At 50.6% G+C, this 15,140-nt stretch overlaps 2 protein-coding genes and 1 non-coding gene across 21 annotated transcripts in view; all 3 read left to right on the top strand.

Moving 5' to 3' along the window:
• GRK4 (G protein-coupled receptor kinase 4) overlaps window positions 1–7,064 on the top strand; it is a 74,998-nt gene extending 67,934 nt beyond the window's left edge. For 13 of the 19 annotated variants that reach the window (XM_063808603.1, XM_063808605.1, XM_063808602.1 and 10 more), the window contains 4 exons: window positions 1,701–1,838; window positions 3,673–3,810; window positions 4,699–4,836; window positions 6,876–7,064. In XM_063808603.1, coding sequence (XP_063664673.1) covers window positions 1,701–1,838; window positions 3,673–3,810; window positions 4,699–4,836; window positions 6,876–6,929 — 468 coding nt within the window. In that variant the 3' untranslated portion in view covers window positions 6,930–7,064. The remainder of the gene's footprint in view (window positions 1–1,700; window positions 1,839–3,672; window positions 3,811–4,698; window positions 4,837–6,875) is intronic. The other 6 variants (XM_054682705.2, XM_016951193.4, XM_001152493.8 and 3 more) reach the window with 3 other exon arrangements.
• A 1,499-nt stretch (window positions 7,065–8,563) lies between these two features.
• Window positions 8,564–15,140, top strand: part of HTT (huntingtin) — a 202,494-nt gene continuing 195,917 nt past the window's right edge. The window contains exon 1 of the mRNA XM_063808594.1: window positions 8,564–8,583. Coding sequence (XP_063664664.1) covers window positions 8,579–8,583 — 5 coding nt within the window. The 5' untranslated portion in view covers window positions 8,564–8,578. The remainder of the gene's footprint in view (window positions 8,584–15,140) is intronic.
• Window positions 10,436–10,542, top strand: LOC112209029 (U6 spliceosomal RNA). The gene has a single exon (XR_002943717.1). It is a non-coding gene; the product is annotated as a U6 spliceosomal RNA (small nuclear RNA).

Raw genomic sequence — 15,140 nt, forward strand, 5'->3', positions numbered from 1 at the left:
TCCTGCCTCAGGCTCCCGAGTAGCTGGGACTACAGGCATCTGCCACCACATCTGGCTAATTTTTGTATTTTTAGTAGAGACCGGGTTTCACCATGTTGGCCAGGATGGTCTTGATCTCCTGACCTCGTGATCCACCCACCTCGGCCTCCCAAAATGCTGGGATTACGGGCATGAGCCACTGCGCCCAGTCTTCACATCCGTTTTAAATTAACAAAGCATGCAAAGAATAAACGCATTGAGCAACTGTTACTGAGCGCCTGCTCTGGCTAGGTGCTGGGGTATCACAGTGGGCAAGAGTCGCACAGCCCTAGCTTCAGGAAGCTTTGAGTCTAGCAGGACAGCCTGGCAATAATGGCGCATCCAAATGACTCATTCTCAGCAAGAAATACTTGTCATCGAGGAGAGGTGGAGGATCCCCTCAGGCTGTGGCAAAAAAATTTGGGGAGCCTAATCTAGTGCAGGTATGGGGGCCAGAAAGCTAAAACCTGAAGAATTTAGCAGGAGTCAGCAAGCCGAAGAGCTTTGTAGACACAGCCCTGGAGCAGGCACAGCCCAGCAAGGAGCTGAGAGCAGTGGGAGATAGAAGCGCAGACCAGAATGCTTTCTGGTCTTTGGGACTTTGAGTTGGCCAGGGATCAGCATACTTTTCTGTAAGGCCAGATGGTAAACAGCGTCTAGACTTTGCAGGTCTATTACAGCGATTCAGCTCTGCCGCTATAGTGCAAAAGGGTGGTGCCGATAAAGCCTTGTTTCCAAAACCAGGCAGCTGGTGCCTGTGGTGGCTGGACTGTGGTTTCCCAAGCCCAGGTCTAGGTCACATTTCAGGGGTCCAGGTCTTTCATGTGTTGCTTTTGAGCACAGCCCTGCTTTTTCTGATTGATGAGAATTGCGGAGGAAGGCTTATTTGCCTTTGTGATGATGGTAAATATGTATGTGAGGAATACTTTCTAAAGAGATCCTTTCTGGTAATTTTAAGAATATACTAGAATACCAAAATATTAAGAATATATTTTGAGAACTAGGTTTGCTAAGTGGTTGCCTCATCTGAGGTCCTTAGTGGTATTTCTGAAATTGACAACAGTTTCTGTTTCCTCTTTAAAAATCACCACATTTTTATGATTAATTTTTTTAACTTAAGGAATAACATAGCCAACCCCTTATTTATTGATAGCTCAAAGGCAAAACCTTCGCCCCCCTCCTTTGTGAAGCGTCATATAATTTAATGAGTAAAGTCTGAGTTCCTGAGGTCTGCTTGATGCTTGGAAATTATTTGTTAGATGCAGCTGGGCGCGGTGGCTCACGCCTGTAATCCCAGCACTTTGGGAGGCCGAGGCGGGCGGATCACAAGGTCAGGAGATTGAGACCATGGTGAAACCCCATTTCCACTAAAAATACAAAAAATTAGCTGGGCACGGTGGCGGGTGCCCATAGTCCCAGCTACTCGGGAGGCTGAGGCAGGAGAATGGCGTGAGCCCAGGAGGCTGAGCTTGCAGTGAGCCGAGATCGCACCACTGCACTCCAGCCTGGGTGACAGAACGAGACTCCATCTCAAAAAAAAAAAAAAAAGAAAAAAAAAGAAATGATTTGTTAGATGCACCTGCTCTGCCCTCCCGAGTCCTTTGGTTATTATTATGCAGGGGAGTTTTGAGTTTTCATTTTTATCCAGAAGCTTAAGTGGGTTGCATTTCTGCCTCTTGCAGTTACTCACCAAGAATCCAAGCAAGCGGCTGGGCTGCAGGGGCGAGGGAGCGGCTGGGGTGAAGCAGCACCCCGTGTTCAAGGACATCAACTTCAGGAGGCTGGAGGCAAACATGCTGGAGCCCCCTTTCTGTCCTGATGTAAGTGCATTGCCAGGACGAGCAGGGCCCTAGGAACAGTGATCCGCACAGCATGGTTTTTCTCTTTCTTTTTTCAAAAATAGAGATGGGGGGGTCTCACTATGTTGCCCAGGCTGGTCTTGCACTCCTGGCCTCAAGTGGTCCTCCACCTTGGCCTCCCACAGTGCTGGGATTATAGGCGTGAGCCACTGTGCCCGGCTGCAACACAGTTTTTTGTTTTTTTTTTGTTTTTTATTACAACAGATACAGAATCAGCAGGTACAGTTAGCATGTGGCTTTTGCTCATGGTGCCTGTCCTACCTGGTTCTTCTTCCCTCCCCCGTCACCCCAGTGTCCTTTGGCCACTCACTGGGCCCCTCACAGACCTCAGCGGTGCTCTAGCTCCCTGCCTGGTGTCACTGTCAGCCTCACTGCTGGGGGAGGCCCCAAGGTAGCTGAGACCACAGCCACACACCACCCAGCTCATTTTCACTTTTTTTCTAGAGACGGGGGTCTCCCTCTGTTGCCCAGGCTACTTTTGAACTCCTGGCCCCAAGTGATCCTCCTGCCTTGACCTCCCAGAATGCTGGGATTACAGGCATGAGCCACTACGCCTGGCCACCCGTGTCCCCTTTCTGGTCTCAGGGCTGGCTTTCTCTCTCATTCTTGTGTTTCCCACAGCCGTGAGGCCCTGCTTCCTTTTTCTGGAACGCGTGTCCCCACTCTGCTTCTCATGAGGTCCTGGGACTGTGGCCTGGCCCCGTACTGAGGACCCTGAAGTGGTCACTGTGCCTCCTTGTGAGTGTGCTGTTGGGACACCTTCCTTTGGACTGTCCCCGAGGGGCGGGGCCTGCCGGTCCACTTCCGCCTCCCCACCTTGAGGGGATGAATGAGTGAAGAGCAGCTACTCTAACAGCCGTGCTGACCGTGGCCTTTGGAGCCACCGCTTTGCTGAAACACTCACTGTAGTGCACAAGTCCTGGGTGAAAAGTTTCTCAGGACTGCGGGTGCCTCTGACATGAGCAGATGAGGGTCCCACAGCTGCCGACTTCCGTGCTTTTTGTTCCTTTGCCCTGAAAGTGCAAGGAACTGTACTGGCGGCAGGTGGAGACCCGGACCTTGGCACTCCCTCCTGCCTGCCTGACCCTCTGCCTCTGAGGACAGCAGTGCCAGGATAGGAGCTGCAGGCCTGGGTTCCTGTCCCAGAGGAGGGACCTGCTGATTCAGGGAGCTGAGCGGAGGGATGAGGTCCCTTGCAGCCTTGGAGACCACTCAGTGGACCTGCAGGAGGATGGGAAGTGGGAGCTGCTGCTGTTCCTCAGGTTTTCTCCGGGTGCTTTGCCAGGAGTGCACCAAGAATTGGAGGCAGGGGCGAGAATTGTCACTAAGGGATCCCACCGCTGGTGGCCTCTGTCCCTGTTCACACTTCTCCGGTTCTGTGCTGCATCTTCCAATACGTGCAGTCCACCCTGCCCTGCATCCCTGGCCTCTGTTTGCAATCCATTTTGCACTACGGAAAGGAGAAGGGCATGGCCTCAGGAGGGGTGTTTGTGTGTGTGTGTGTGTGTGTGTATGTGTGTGTGAGAAAGAGGGAGAGAGCCAGGGCATGCAAGGGATCTGGCACAGACAGTACCACAAAATTGGTGACACTAAAAGCTGGCGAACCACCTCTTCAGAGGACACATTTTCTGATTTAGAAAATGCCTCAAGTGAGAGAGGGGCCTGGCAAAGGAACGGAGACAGGGAGAGTGGCGGTGTTTATGCGTCAGTTTGCTGGGCGTTTCATTCTTGGGAACTGAGGGAGCTGAGAATTGCTGTAGTCATCTCAGAGGCTGCCCCTGTTCTTTCTACACAGCCTCATGCCGTTTACTGTAAGGACGTCCTGGATATCGAGCAGTTCTCGGTGGTGAAAGGGATCTACCTGGACACCGCAGATGAAGACTTCTATGCTCGGTTTGCTACCGGGTGTGTCTCCATCCCCTGGCAGAATGAGGTACTGCCCTTCCAGCACAGCCGCTTTACGTTAGTCCCAACAGTGACCCAGGGAAAAGGGTGTGTGTGTGTCTGTGTGTGTGTGTGTGTGTGTCTGTGTGTCCGTGTGTATTTGGGAGATAAAATTATATAAGACGGCTGGGCGCAGTGGCTCACGCCTGTAATCCCAGCACTTTGGGAGGCTGAGGCAGGCGGATCATGAGGTCAGGAGTTGGAGACCAGCCTGGCCAACATAGTGAAACCCCGTCTCTACTAAAAATACAAAAATTAGCCAGGCATGGTGGCAGGCACCTGTAGTCCCAGCTAGTAGGGATGCTGAGGCAGGAGAATCGCTTGAACCTGGGAGGCAGAAGTTGCAGTGAGCTGAGATTGCGCCACTGTACTCCACCTTGGGCGACAGAACGAGACTTCGTCTCACCCAAAAAAAAAAAAAAAAAAAAAAAAAAAAAGATTGTATAAGACTTTTGACCACAGGACTAGACCATGGGCAAGCCAAGGACCATATCAGCAGCTGTCCAGAAGCACAGCGGCTGTCCCTGGTCCCAATGACAGGAAGTGGACAGGAGGTAGCTATTTTGGGTCTGATGGGAGCTTGCCTGCCACCCCGAGCCCCACTCCCTAAGCAGGGCTGGCTGGCAGCCAGGGTTCCCATGGTAGTTCCCTGCTTTGGGAGTACACTCAGAGACAAGGGGAGAGGAGACCACATTACTTATTCCAAGAAGAGGTCAGGAAGCAGGGAAGGAGGAACCCAGAAAAGGGGCCCCACAGTGGGTGCAGGAGCTCTGAGGTGCCCCGCACGGGGCTGGGCAGGAGCTGCTGGCACTGGGAGACACCCACTGACCTGGAAGTTTCTCTGCGGCTTCTCTGTCCTGTTCTTCTGTGCATGCAGATGATCGAATCTGGGTGTTTCAAAGACATCAACAAAAGTGAAAGTGAGGAAGCTTTGCCATTAGATCTAGACAAGAACATACATACCCCGGTTTCCAGACCAAACAGAGGCTTCTTCTATAGACTCTTCAGAAGAGGGGTAAAAAGACTTAAAAACTAATATATGTGTGTGTATGTGAAAAAAAAAAAACATACTGACTGCCAAGGTGAAAACCTGGTACTTTTTCTGTTTGCGGTGGCTCCTACAGGCAGTTTTATACAGTCTGAGAGCCACATGGTGTTAGGTGGAGGCCAGCCAGAACAATGAGAACACCCTCGCAGTGAGGTTTGTTGCTGGGATGAAGACTGTTCTGATCCAAAACAGGACTACCTTCCAGCATTTACAAACAGGTTCCCGTGTCGCTGACAAAATAGTTTACACTGGGCTCAGAAATCGGCATCCTGTGGAACCTTCGTCAGGTGGCACTCACACGTGCATCTCTCCCTGCTCTGGCTCTTAGACTCACCTCCTTCGCCCGCTGCACGGGGAAAGTGGATTCCTTTTTGAAAATGGAATCCTGGCCGGGTGCGATGGCTCACGCCTGTAATCCCAGCACTTTGGGAGGCCGAGGCAGGTGGATCACCTGAGGTCAGGAGTTTGAGACCAGCCTGGCCAACATGGCAAAACCCCATCTCTACTAAAAATACAAAACTTAGCTGGGTGTGGTGGCGCATGCCTGTGGTCTCAGCTACTTGGGAGGCTGAGGCAGGAGAATCGCGTGAACCCAGGAGGTGGAGGGTGCAGTGAGCCGAGATCGTGCCACTGTACTCCAGCCTGGGCAACAGCGCAAGACTCCATCTCAAAAAGAAAGAAAGAAAAATGGAATCCTTTGGAGAGACTTTCTGTAATAGCATTAAATGTAGACAAGCCTTTTTTCCGTGCAAAGTGTCTCTCCTCGGATTCGTGGGCCATCCTACTTTGCACCCTGTGTGTTCCCAGGGGGTTGATTGGCCACTAACATTCTAATCCATCTTTCTTTCAGTATGAAAAATAGGCTAGGCGTGGTGGCTCACGCCTGTAATCCCAGCACTTTGGGAGGCTGAGGAGGGTGGATCACCTGAGGTCAGGAGTTCAAGACCAGCTTAGCCAACATGGTGAAACCCCATCTCTACTAAAAATATAAAAATTAGCCGGTCATGGTGGCAGGTGCCTGTAATCCCAGCTACTTGGGAGTCTGAGGCAGGAGAATCGCTTGAACCTGGGAGGCGGAGGTTACAGGGAGCCGAGATTGCGCCATTGCGCTCCAGCCTGGGTGACAAGAGTGAAACTCCGTCTCAAAAAAAAAAAAAGGAAAAGAAAAATAAGCTTTAGGTGGCAAATATCTCAAAGTGGCATTTCTCATGGCTGTCTTTCCTCTGAGAACTAAGGGTTAGGTGTGAACTAACAAAATGGCTCTCCCTGACCCTCGGTGTGTAGCCAGCCCTGCATGGAAATAAATGCTCCTCCCTGGGCACCAGTCCCAGTGTCCACACTTGGAGATGGAACCCAGGTTCCCACGTTTTGGGGAAAACCTGCCGTTGAGAGAATCTGATTGCACAGAGTGAAGCCCATTCTCCCCACACTGCTTCTTAGGCAGCCAGAGACCCTGTGATATTCATGCCTCAGCCATGGTACATGCAGAACTTACCTGCTGCATTTCCTATGTATGTGAGCTAAGCATCTACCACATCATGAAGTAAATAAGGAGAAAATTTTTCAGGTTTTTGCCTGTCTTAAAATTAGCACCCCCCTGGCCGGGCACGCTGGCTCACACCTATAATCTCAGCACTTTGGGAGGCTGAGGTGGGAGGGTCACTTGAGATCAGGAGTTCGAGAGCAGCCTGGCCAACATGGTGAAACCCCGTCTCTACTAAAAATACAAAACTTAGCAGGGTGTGGTGGCATGTGGCTGTGGTCCTAGCTACTCGGGAGGCTGAGGAAGGAGAATTGCTTGAACCTGGAAGGCGGAGGTTGTAGTGATCTGAGATCCTGCCATTGCACTCCAGCCTGGGCGACAGAGTGAGACTATGTCTCAAAAAAAAAAAAAAAAAAAAAAAAAAGCACCCCCCCGCCAAAAGTTTGTAAATGGTTGTCTACACTTAAGGAAGGTGAAATCTTCGCATCAGCCCTGTGCCTGAGGCTGCCGCTGTGTGTTGTAGGGCTGCCTGACCATGGTCCCCAGTGAGAAGGAAGTGGAACCCAAGCAATGCTGAGTACCCCGGTGCAGACCACAGAGCAGACCCTGGCGCCAGGAAGGAGCATGTGTTAGCGTCTCGTCCCACCTGGAATTGTAATAAATACATCTAAATAAAGCATGCCTTGGGAGTGCACAGACCTTTCTGCACTAATACCTGAGTTGTCTTTTCACTAAAGCTGGATTGAAGAAAAAGCCCCAAGAGTACCCCTGAGGCCCCAGACACGCCCAGGTGTGGGCGCCTTCCGTGCTGGGGTGCCCAGGTGTGGGCGCCTTCCGTGCTGGGGTGCTCAGGTGTGGGCGCCTTCCGTGCTGGGGTGCCCAGGTGTGGGCGCCTTGCGTGCTAGGGTGCGAGCTTTCCCTGCACCCAGGGAGAGGCCAGCGGGGGCTTGGGAATGGATGACCCAGCACTGCAGTGCCTCGCGCCACCCCTAGACTTGGTCTCAACACTCGGCCAGAGATGTGGTGGTCCAGGAAGAAAGGGGGCGGCCGGGCCTCCCTTTCCCCAGGGCCTGGGTGTCAGACAGTCCGAGCCCGTTGGCATTCCTGCATCTCCCGATGGCTGTCCCGTCGCCTTGTGCCCCTCACCGAGACTCCTTAGGTTTGTGTGTTTGTGGCCAGTTTTTATTTTCTCTGAGCATATCTATCTGCCCTTGAAAGGGGCGGCTCCCCATGACCCTGCAGTCAGGGCCTGGCGGCCAGGGCTCCAGCAGGTGCACCTGGCATGCGGTGACGGCCTCCACCGTGGGAGTCCACGTCAGGGCCCCCGAGAGGCTGGTGCTGTGTGAGGGATGAGGAGCCCGCCCTCCTGGGCTTTAGTGGCGCTTAGGAATCTGGGAGCTTCCCGTGGAGGTTAAGGGGGCTGAAACTGCACAAGCTGATAACTCACAGCAGTGCGCGGTGACTCTCTTCAGCTGGAGTGCTCACCTGCGGGGAGACGTGGCTTTGTGCGCTTGGCGAACCCCACGCCAGGGCGTAGCAGAAGGGTGTGGACCAGCACTGAAGCCCCGCGGAGGCACCCGTGCGTGTGCGAGGGCATAAAGATTTCCCAGGGGGCGACGTTGGAGCTGGGCGGGGAGCGAACAGGAGGGACAGGGAGGGCTGAGGCCCCAGAGCTGACTCTGCTGAGGGCCCTCGCTGACGGCCTTGAAGCTGCGCCCAGATCCTTGGTGAAGGTGCGGAACTTGGGCCTTTTTCCTGAACTGTGCTTAGGGGGATGGGCCGGCCCGGCGCTGGCTGGGGCTTCCGCAGAGCAGGGCAGCATTTGACATGGTGAGGGCTGGTTCAGGGAGGAGCTGACGGGGACACCAGCCGGGCGCCTTCACCTTCGCCCCATCCTTTCTCCACTGCTGTCATGGCTGCCTGGAGCCTGCAGCCGGGATCTTTGTGCTGCCTGCTGCGTGAGAAGCCAGGGCACAGGCCTCGGTGACTTTGAACCAGACAGTGACACATCGGACAGCTGCATGCAGGAGAGGAACCACGGTGCCTGAGGGACACAGCGCTCCCTGGGCCGCTTTCACAAGAGCAGCAGGAGCGACCAGGCTTCCAGGCAGACGTTTCGCTTGCATCGGGGTGTGGGGAAAATCAGCTTCCGCAGGTGCCCACCGCCGGCTCCAGCAGGGGCACTGAGGCCCGTCCTGGGAGGAAAACACCAGCGGGGATGTCACCATGAGGTTGGGAGCCTTCTTTGTACGAGGGGAAGGGGAAGGGGACGTTATCTTGGGGACTTGGGGTCTTTATTCTTTGGGGGAATGGAAATAGCTTTGCTTTTCTTCTGATTGAGGCAAAACTCATTAAAGAGTAAGGCTTTTTGGAAGCGGGTGACCGCGGCGGGACCCTGGACCCCTCTCCTCTGTGCCTCACTGTCCTCAGCTGCAGAATGAAGATGGCAGGAGTTGGTGCCCCCGGGATGCTGAGAGCAGGTCTCAGAGTCTGTAAATCATGTAGCACAGTGTTGAATACGTGGTCACCATTTAGTAACTATGCCAATAATCGTGGGAAAATAATACCTGCTCATTGCAGAAAATACAGGAAAACATGCAGGAAAGAAAAATCACCATTATTCCACCCCCACCCCCATTTCCACTCTGAGTCTTTCCAGTTCTTCCATCAGTGTAGACAAAGTCCACAGCAGAATCACAGTGTAGACGACTCTGCTGGGGGCTGGGGACCTGGCTGGGCTGAGGACCTGACTTCCTTGCCAGCCACAGGGCCTCTGTAAAGGCCTGCCTCGCGCAGGTGTTGAAGTTTAGGGACACCTGCCTGTCAGAGGCATTTGAAGAAGAGCAACTCCGTCTTGAATGGGGGCTGGGTAAAATGAGGCTGAGACCTGCTGGGCCGCATTCCCAGGAGGTTAGGCATTCTTAGTTACAGGATGAGATAGGAGATTGGCACAAGATACAGGTCCCAAAGAGCTTGCTGATAAAACAGACTGTTTTAAAGAAGCCGGGGCTAGGCGCAGTGGCTCATGCCTGTAATCCCAGCACTTTGGGAGGCCGAGGCAGGTGGATCACTTGAGGCCAGGAGTTAGAGACCACCCTGGCCAAAATAGTGAACCCCGTCTCTAATACAAAAATTAGCCAGGTGCAGTGACGGATGCCTGTGGTCCCAGCTACTCGGGAGGCTGAGGCAGGAGAATCTCTTGAACCCAGGAGGCAGAGGCTGCAGTGAGCCGAGACCTGGGCAACAGAGCAAGACATCGTCTCAAAAAAAATAATAAAATAAAGAAGTAAATAAAGAAGCTGGGAAACCCACCAAAACCAAGATGGCGATGAGAGTGACCTCTGGTCATCCTCCCAGCTCATTACATGCTAATTATAATGCATTAACATGCCAAAAGACACTCCCACCAGCGCCATGACAGTTTCCAGATGCCATGGCAACGTCTGAAAGCTACCCTGTATGTTCTAAAAAGGGGAGGAACTCTCAATTCTGGGAATCGCCCACCCCTTTCCCGGAAATCTCATGAATAATCCACCCCTTCTTTCGCATATAATCAAGAACTAACCATAAAAATGGGCAGGCAGCAGCCCTCTAGGCTGCTCTGCCTACGGAGTAGCCATTCTTTATTCCTTTACTTTCCTAATAAACTTGCTTTCCCTTTATGGATTAGCCTCGAATTGTTTCTTGAGCGAGGTCCAAGTACCCTCTTTTGGGGTCTGGATCGGGACCCCTGTCCAGTAGCACTCCCTCCATCTTGTCTGCTGAGGAGGAAACTAGACCTGGGAACCGACCAGGGTTGCAGGGCCCAGGGCCCGAGGGCATCGTTCATACCCTGGGCTGGTGGCTATGGAACTAATAAAGTCCTTTTTGTTTCTTTGTTTCTTTTTTTGCTTAAGCTAGTCTGAGTTAAATTTCCCCATGCCCAAGTGAAAGCTTTGACTGAGAGAAATAAACCTAGGCCAGGATTTGTACACGGACCATTTGGTAACTTGTTCAATTAACATGTTGAACATCTCATTTTTCTCTTTCTGTTTATAAGCAAGCATGTATGTATTGAAGAGAACTTTGAAATTAAGAAGAACAGTGCTCGCTGTGGCAGCATATACACTAAAACTGGAAGGATACAGAGAAGATTAGCATGGCCCCTGCACAAGGACGACACACAAATTTGTGAACCATTCCATACAAAAATATATTTAAAAAAAGAAAAAACACAAAATCTCATCTTTAATATTAGCTGCTGTGCATAGGCAATCCCTATCAATATTTTGTTTGATATTTATATAATTAATATAGTAATTTATTTCTTTCCATGTCATTTGGCTGCTTCATTTTTTAATGTTTTTTTGAGAGTCTTGCTCTGTTGCCCAGGCTGGAGTGCAGTGGCGTGATCTCGGCTCACTGCAACCTGCATTCAAGTGATTCTCGTGCCTCAGCCTCCCGGATAGCTGGGATTACAGGCACCACCACCACACCGGCTAATTTTTTTTTTTTTTAGTACAGATGGGGTTTCACCATGTTGACCAGGCTGGTCTGGAACTCCTGGCCTTAAGTAATCTGCCCATCTCAGCCTCCCAAAGGATTACAGGTGTGAGCCACTGTGCCTGGCCTGCTTAATCTTTTATTACATATTTCAGTCATCCATGATATTGTGAAGTTATATTTGGTTTTCGTTCAGTCTCCTGGCATATATTTCCCCAAATCCTTGGAATCTTCAAAGTGATGAATGTCTTTTTTGTATGTTAATGAGGTGGCTGGTGGCTCCTAGACAGCTTCAGGATAGGAGGTGGGGCTGGTCACCAGAAAGAAGAAGGTAGGGTTAGAAGGTTGGGACTCAGCCCTACTCTTGCCCTCTGGGAAGGGAGAGGGGCTGATGGTTGAGCTGATCACCAATGGCTAATGATTAAATCATGCCTATGTGATGAAGCCTCCATAAAAACCCAAGAGGACAGGGTTCAGAGAGCTTCCAGGTAACCTGGAGGTTCCTAGAGGGCAGCGCACCTCCACTCTACGGGGACAGAAGCTCCTGTGCTTGGGACCCTTCCAGAACGCTCCCTATGCATCTTCTCATCTGGCTGTTCATCTGTATCCTGTAAAATATGCCTTGTAATAAACCAGGAAATGTGTTTCTCTGAGTTCTGTATGCTGATCTAGCAAATTAATTGAACCCAAGGAGGGGGCTGTGGGAACCCCCAATGTTTAGCAGGTCAGTCAGAATCACAGGCCAAATAACCAGGGGCTTGCAGTTGGCATTGGAAACGGGGTTCAGTCTTGTGGGAACTGAGTCCTCGATCTGTGTGGTCAGGCGCTGTCTACAGGTAGATGCTGTCAGACTTGAATGAGAGGACACCCAGCTGGCGTCCGCTGCAGAACTGATTGCTTGCTTGTTGGTGGGGAGAAGTATTCTGTGTTGATTCTTGAGTGAGAGAACAGGAAAAGGACACTGCGCTTTTCCCCTAGATCCTCAGGGTGGCTGAATATACATCTGGAATACGCTGTAGGAGGAGTTACGAGTATCTGTGAGGGGAGCAACACCCAGTGTGCAATTAGCTTCATGCCTCTTCATGGGTCACGTGTTCAAAAAATGTTGGGGTTAGCGTGATCGGAGGATGTGGTTTTCCTCCCTCTGACGTCAAAAGGTGAAGCAGAGGACACAAGAACCCTCACTGCACCGCCTCTGGAGACGGCCACGGCCACTCCAGGGTCTGTGGTCTTTTACCAGGAAGGGAAGCATTGTCTGGCCGTGGCCTCAGGTGATTGGCTAAAGACAATAGAAGAATGAGATGTCTGTTCTTTTTTTCCAGAGCTGGTTTCTGTTTATTCTTTAGGAAGGCATTCCAGTTAAAGTTTATTAAGGAAGGGGCACACTGAGGCGAGTCTGACCTCCTGTCCTGTCACAGCCAGGAACTCAGTTTTTAAGGTTTCTCTGAGGTCTCCTAGACCAAGAAGGGGTCTGTTCAGTTGGCAGGGGTTTTAGGATTTTATTATGTACCTCAAGGGAGCAGTAAACATCACATCATAAATTTTTTTTTTATCAAAAAAGCACAATATGCGCTCAAAACAGTGTTTGAACATTTTAAAGAATACACATTATATACCTCTGTTAAATGAAAAACTTCAGCCAAATTAAATTTAAATGAGTTTAATTGAGCAATGAACGATTCACGAATTGGGCAGCCCCCAGAATCACAGCAGATTCAGAGGGACTCCAGGGATGCCTCATGGTCAGAACAAATCTATAGACAAAAAAGGGAAGTGACGTATAGAAATTGGAGGTGAGTACAGAAACAGCTGGGTTGGTTGCAGCTCGGCATTTGCCTTATTTGGACTCAGTTTGAACTCTCAGCAGTGTACGAGTGAAGTACGGCTGCTGGGATTGGCCAAGACTCAGGTACTGCCACAGGTGCAGACTCCCAAGTGAGGGTGTCAGGGTTTCAAGCTTGTCTACCAATTAAGTTAGGTTGCGGTTTGTCCACAAGGACTCAAATAGAGAAGTATGGAGTCCTTCTCAGGCCATATTTAGTTTGCTTTAACAATTCCACCCTTTTGGTCATTTTCTCAATTTTGAGAGATTGACCAAAACTTTGGTCATTGATGTCACTATCACCATCGTAAATGTACTTATTTGGTCCTGAAACCTTCTGAGAAACAGTAGAACAGTGAGTTTTGCAAAGGTAGGAACAAGGACTGAGGGTACCTCCTTATGCTGGAACATCCTGTTTATAGGGGAATGTGTTAGGATCTATGTGTTTCCTTAAAGTCTTAGTTTGATTATGTCACATTTAGCATGAGTGACTCCATTTTTGTTTGGCTTAGTCTGTTGGGACATAGTGCATGAGCTCAGTCCAAAACAATGACCTCCCATAATTTTATTTTAATAAATTCCCCTTTTTGTCCAGGTTCTCACTTAGGTGAGTGTGGGCGGCAAGCCACCCAGTTGCCAAGGCAAGACCCCGAGGGCACAAGCTGTTCCAGTATAATAAAAAATATATATATAGAATAAGAATAGTTATACTAGGCCGGGCGCAGTGGCTCACGCCTGTAATCCCAGCACTTTGGGAGGCCGAGGTGGGCAGATCATGAGGTCAGGAGATCGAGACCATCCTGGCTAACATGGTGAAACCCCATCTCTACTAAAAATACAAAAAATTAGCTGGGCGTGGTGGCGTGCACCTGTAGTCCCAGCTACTCGGGAGGCTGAGGCAGGAGAATGGCGTGAACCCGGGAGGCGGAGCTTGCAGTGAGCCGAGATTGCGCCACTGCCCTCCAGCCTGGGTGACAGAGCGAGACTCCGTCTCAAAAAACAAAAACAAAAACAAAACAAAACAAAAAGAATAGTTATACTAGAAATAGATTATAGATATGATTAGATATGAATATTATCAATCATTAGTTTGTAGCATTACTCTTTATTCCAATATTATAATAATCTTTGTTCTACCATTATAACCTAGGAAAAACCAGGCCTTACAGGGATAGGAGCTGAAGGGACAGGGTGAGAAGTGACCAGAAGACGAGTGTGAGCCCTCTGTCACGCCCAGACAGGGCCACTAGAGGGCTCCCTGGTCTAGCGGTAATGACGGTGCCTGGGAAGGCACCCATGACTTAGCAGACCAGGGAAGGGAGTCTCCCTTTGGCTGGGGGAGAGGGGCGGAGGGGTTAGAGAAGACTCTGCTCCACCATCTCTTGTGGAAGGCCTGACATCAGTCAGGCCCGCCCACAGCCATCCGGAGGCCTGACCATCTCCCTGTGATGCTGTGCTTCAGTGGTCACACTCCTGTTTCACTTTCATGTTCCGCTCTGTACACCTGGCTCCGTCTTCTAGATAGCAGTAGCAGAATTAGTGAAAGTGCTGAAGTCTTTGAAATGCATAGAAGAAATAATGACGTAGGCTGTCTCCTCTCTCTCTCCGCCTCGGCTACCAAACAGGGAAGGGCCCCCTGTCCGGTGGACACATGACTCGCGTGACCTTACCTATCATTGGGGATGCCTCACATTCCCTACCCTGTCCCCTTGCCTTGTATCCAATAAGTAACAGGGCGGCCAGGCATTCGGGGCCATTACCAGTCTCCGTGTCTAGGTGGTAGTGGTCTCCTGGGCCCAGCTGTCTTTTCTTCTATCTCTTTGTCTTGTGTCCTTATTTCTGTGATCTCTCATCTCCGCACGTGAGGAGAAAAACCCACAGGCCCAGTAGGGCTGGACCCTACAGGCGAGAGTGTGACCAAAACTTAGGGCCTTAGTACCACTCTCAGTTACCATCGTTTTGGGTTTCTGGTCTCAGCACGTCATTCATAGGTTACGGTGTCCTCATGGTCACACATTTCTTTCAGCTTGTGCCATTCCAGTTGAAGAGAGACCATTTGTTGTTCTAGAGATGGCTGCATGCAGACATTTAAAACCTTTGAGAGAATGCAGCGCACCAGGGAGACTATTATTATGGCCACTGGGAGGATAATACCAAGAGTTTGCAGTATGCTCCTTACCCAGGGTCCCTATACGCCAAACCACCCCAAATCAAATAGATCAGACAATGAGCTAGATAAAGAGGCTACTCACTTAACTAAGTGGCCTTTTCATTAATCTCCCACAACTGAATCTCTATAATACCTGATGTATTTCTCCCTAGGCCACAGGTGCCAGCAGCTGCACAGGTACTTTTCTGTTTAGTCAATTCTATTATTTAGCATACCTTTCAGAAGGGAATTGAAAGTCTGTTGTGTAACTATAGCCTTTACAGTAGAATCTGCTATACAGCCTATCATGAGGGATACATTTCTGGTTATGGCCT

The sequence above is a fragment of the Pan troglodytes genome, chromosome 3 (genome assembly GCF_028858775.2).
Source record: "Pan troglodytes isolate AG18354 chromosome 3, NHGRI_mPanTro3-v2.0_pri, whole genome shotgun sequence".
NCBI classification, from domain to species: domain Eukaryota; kingdom Metazoa; phylum Chordata; class Mammalia; order Primates; family Hominidae; genus Pan; species Pan troglodytes.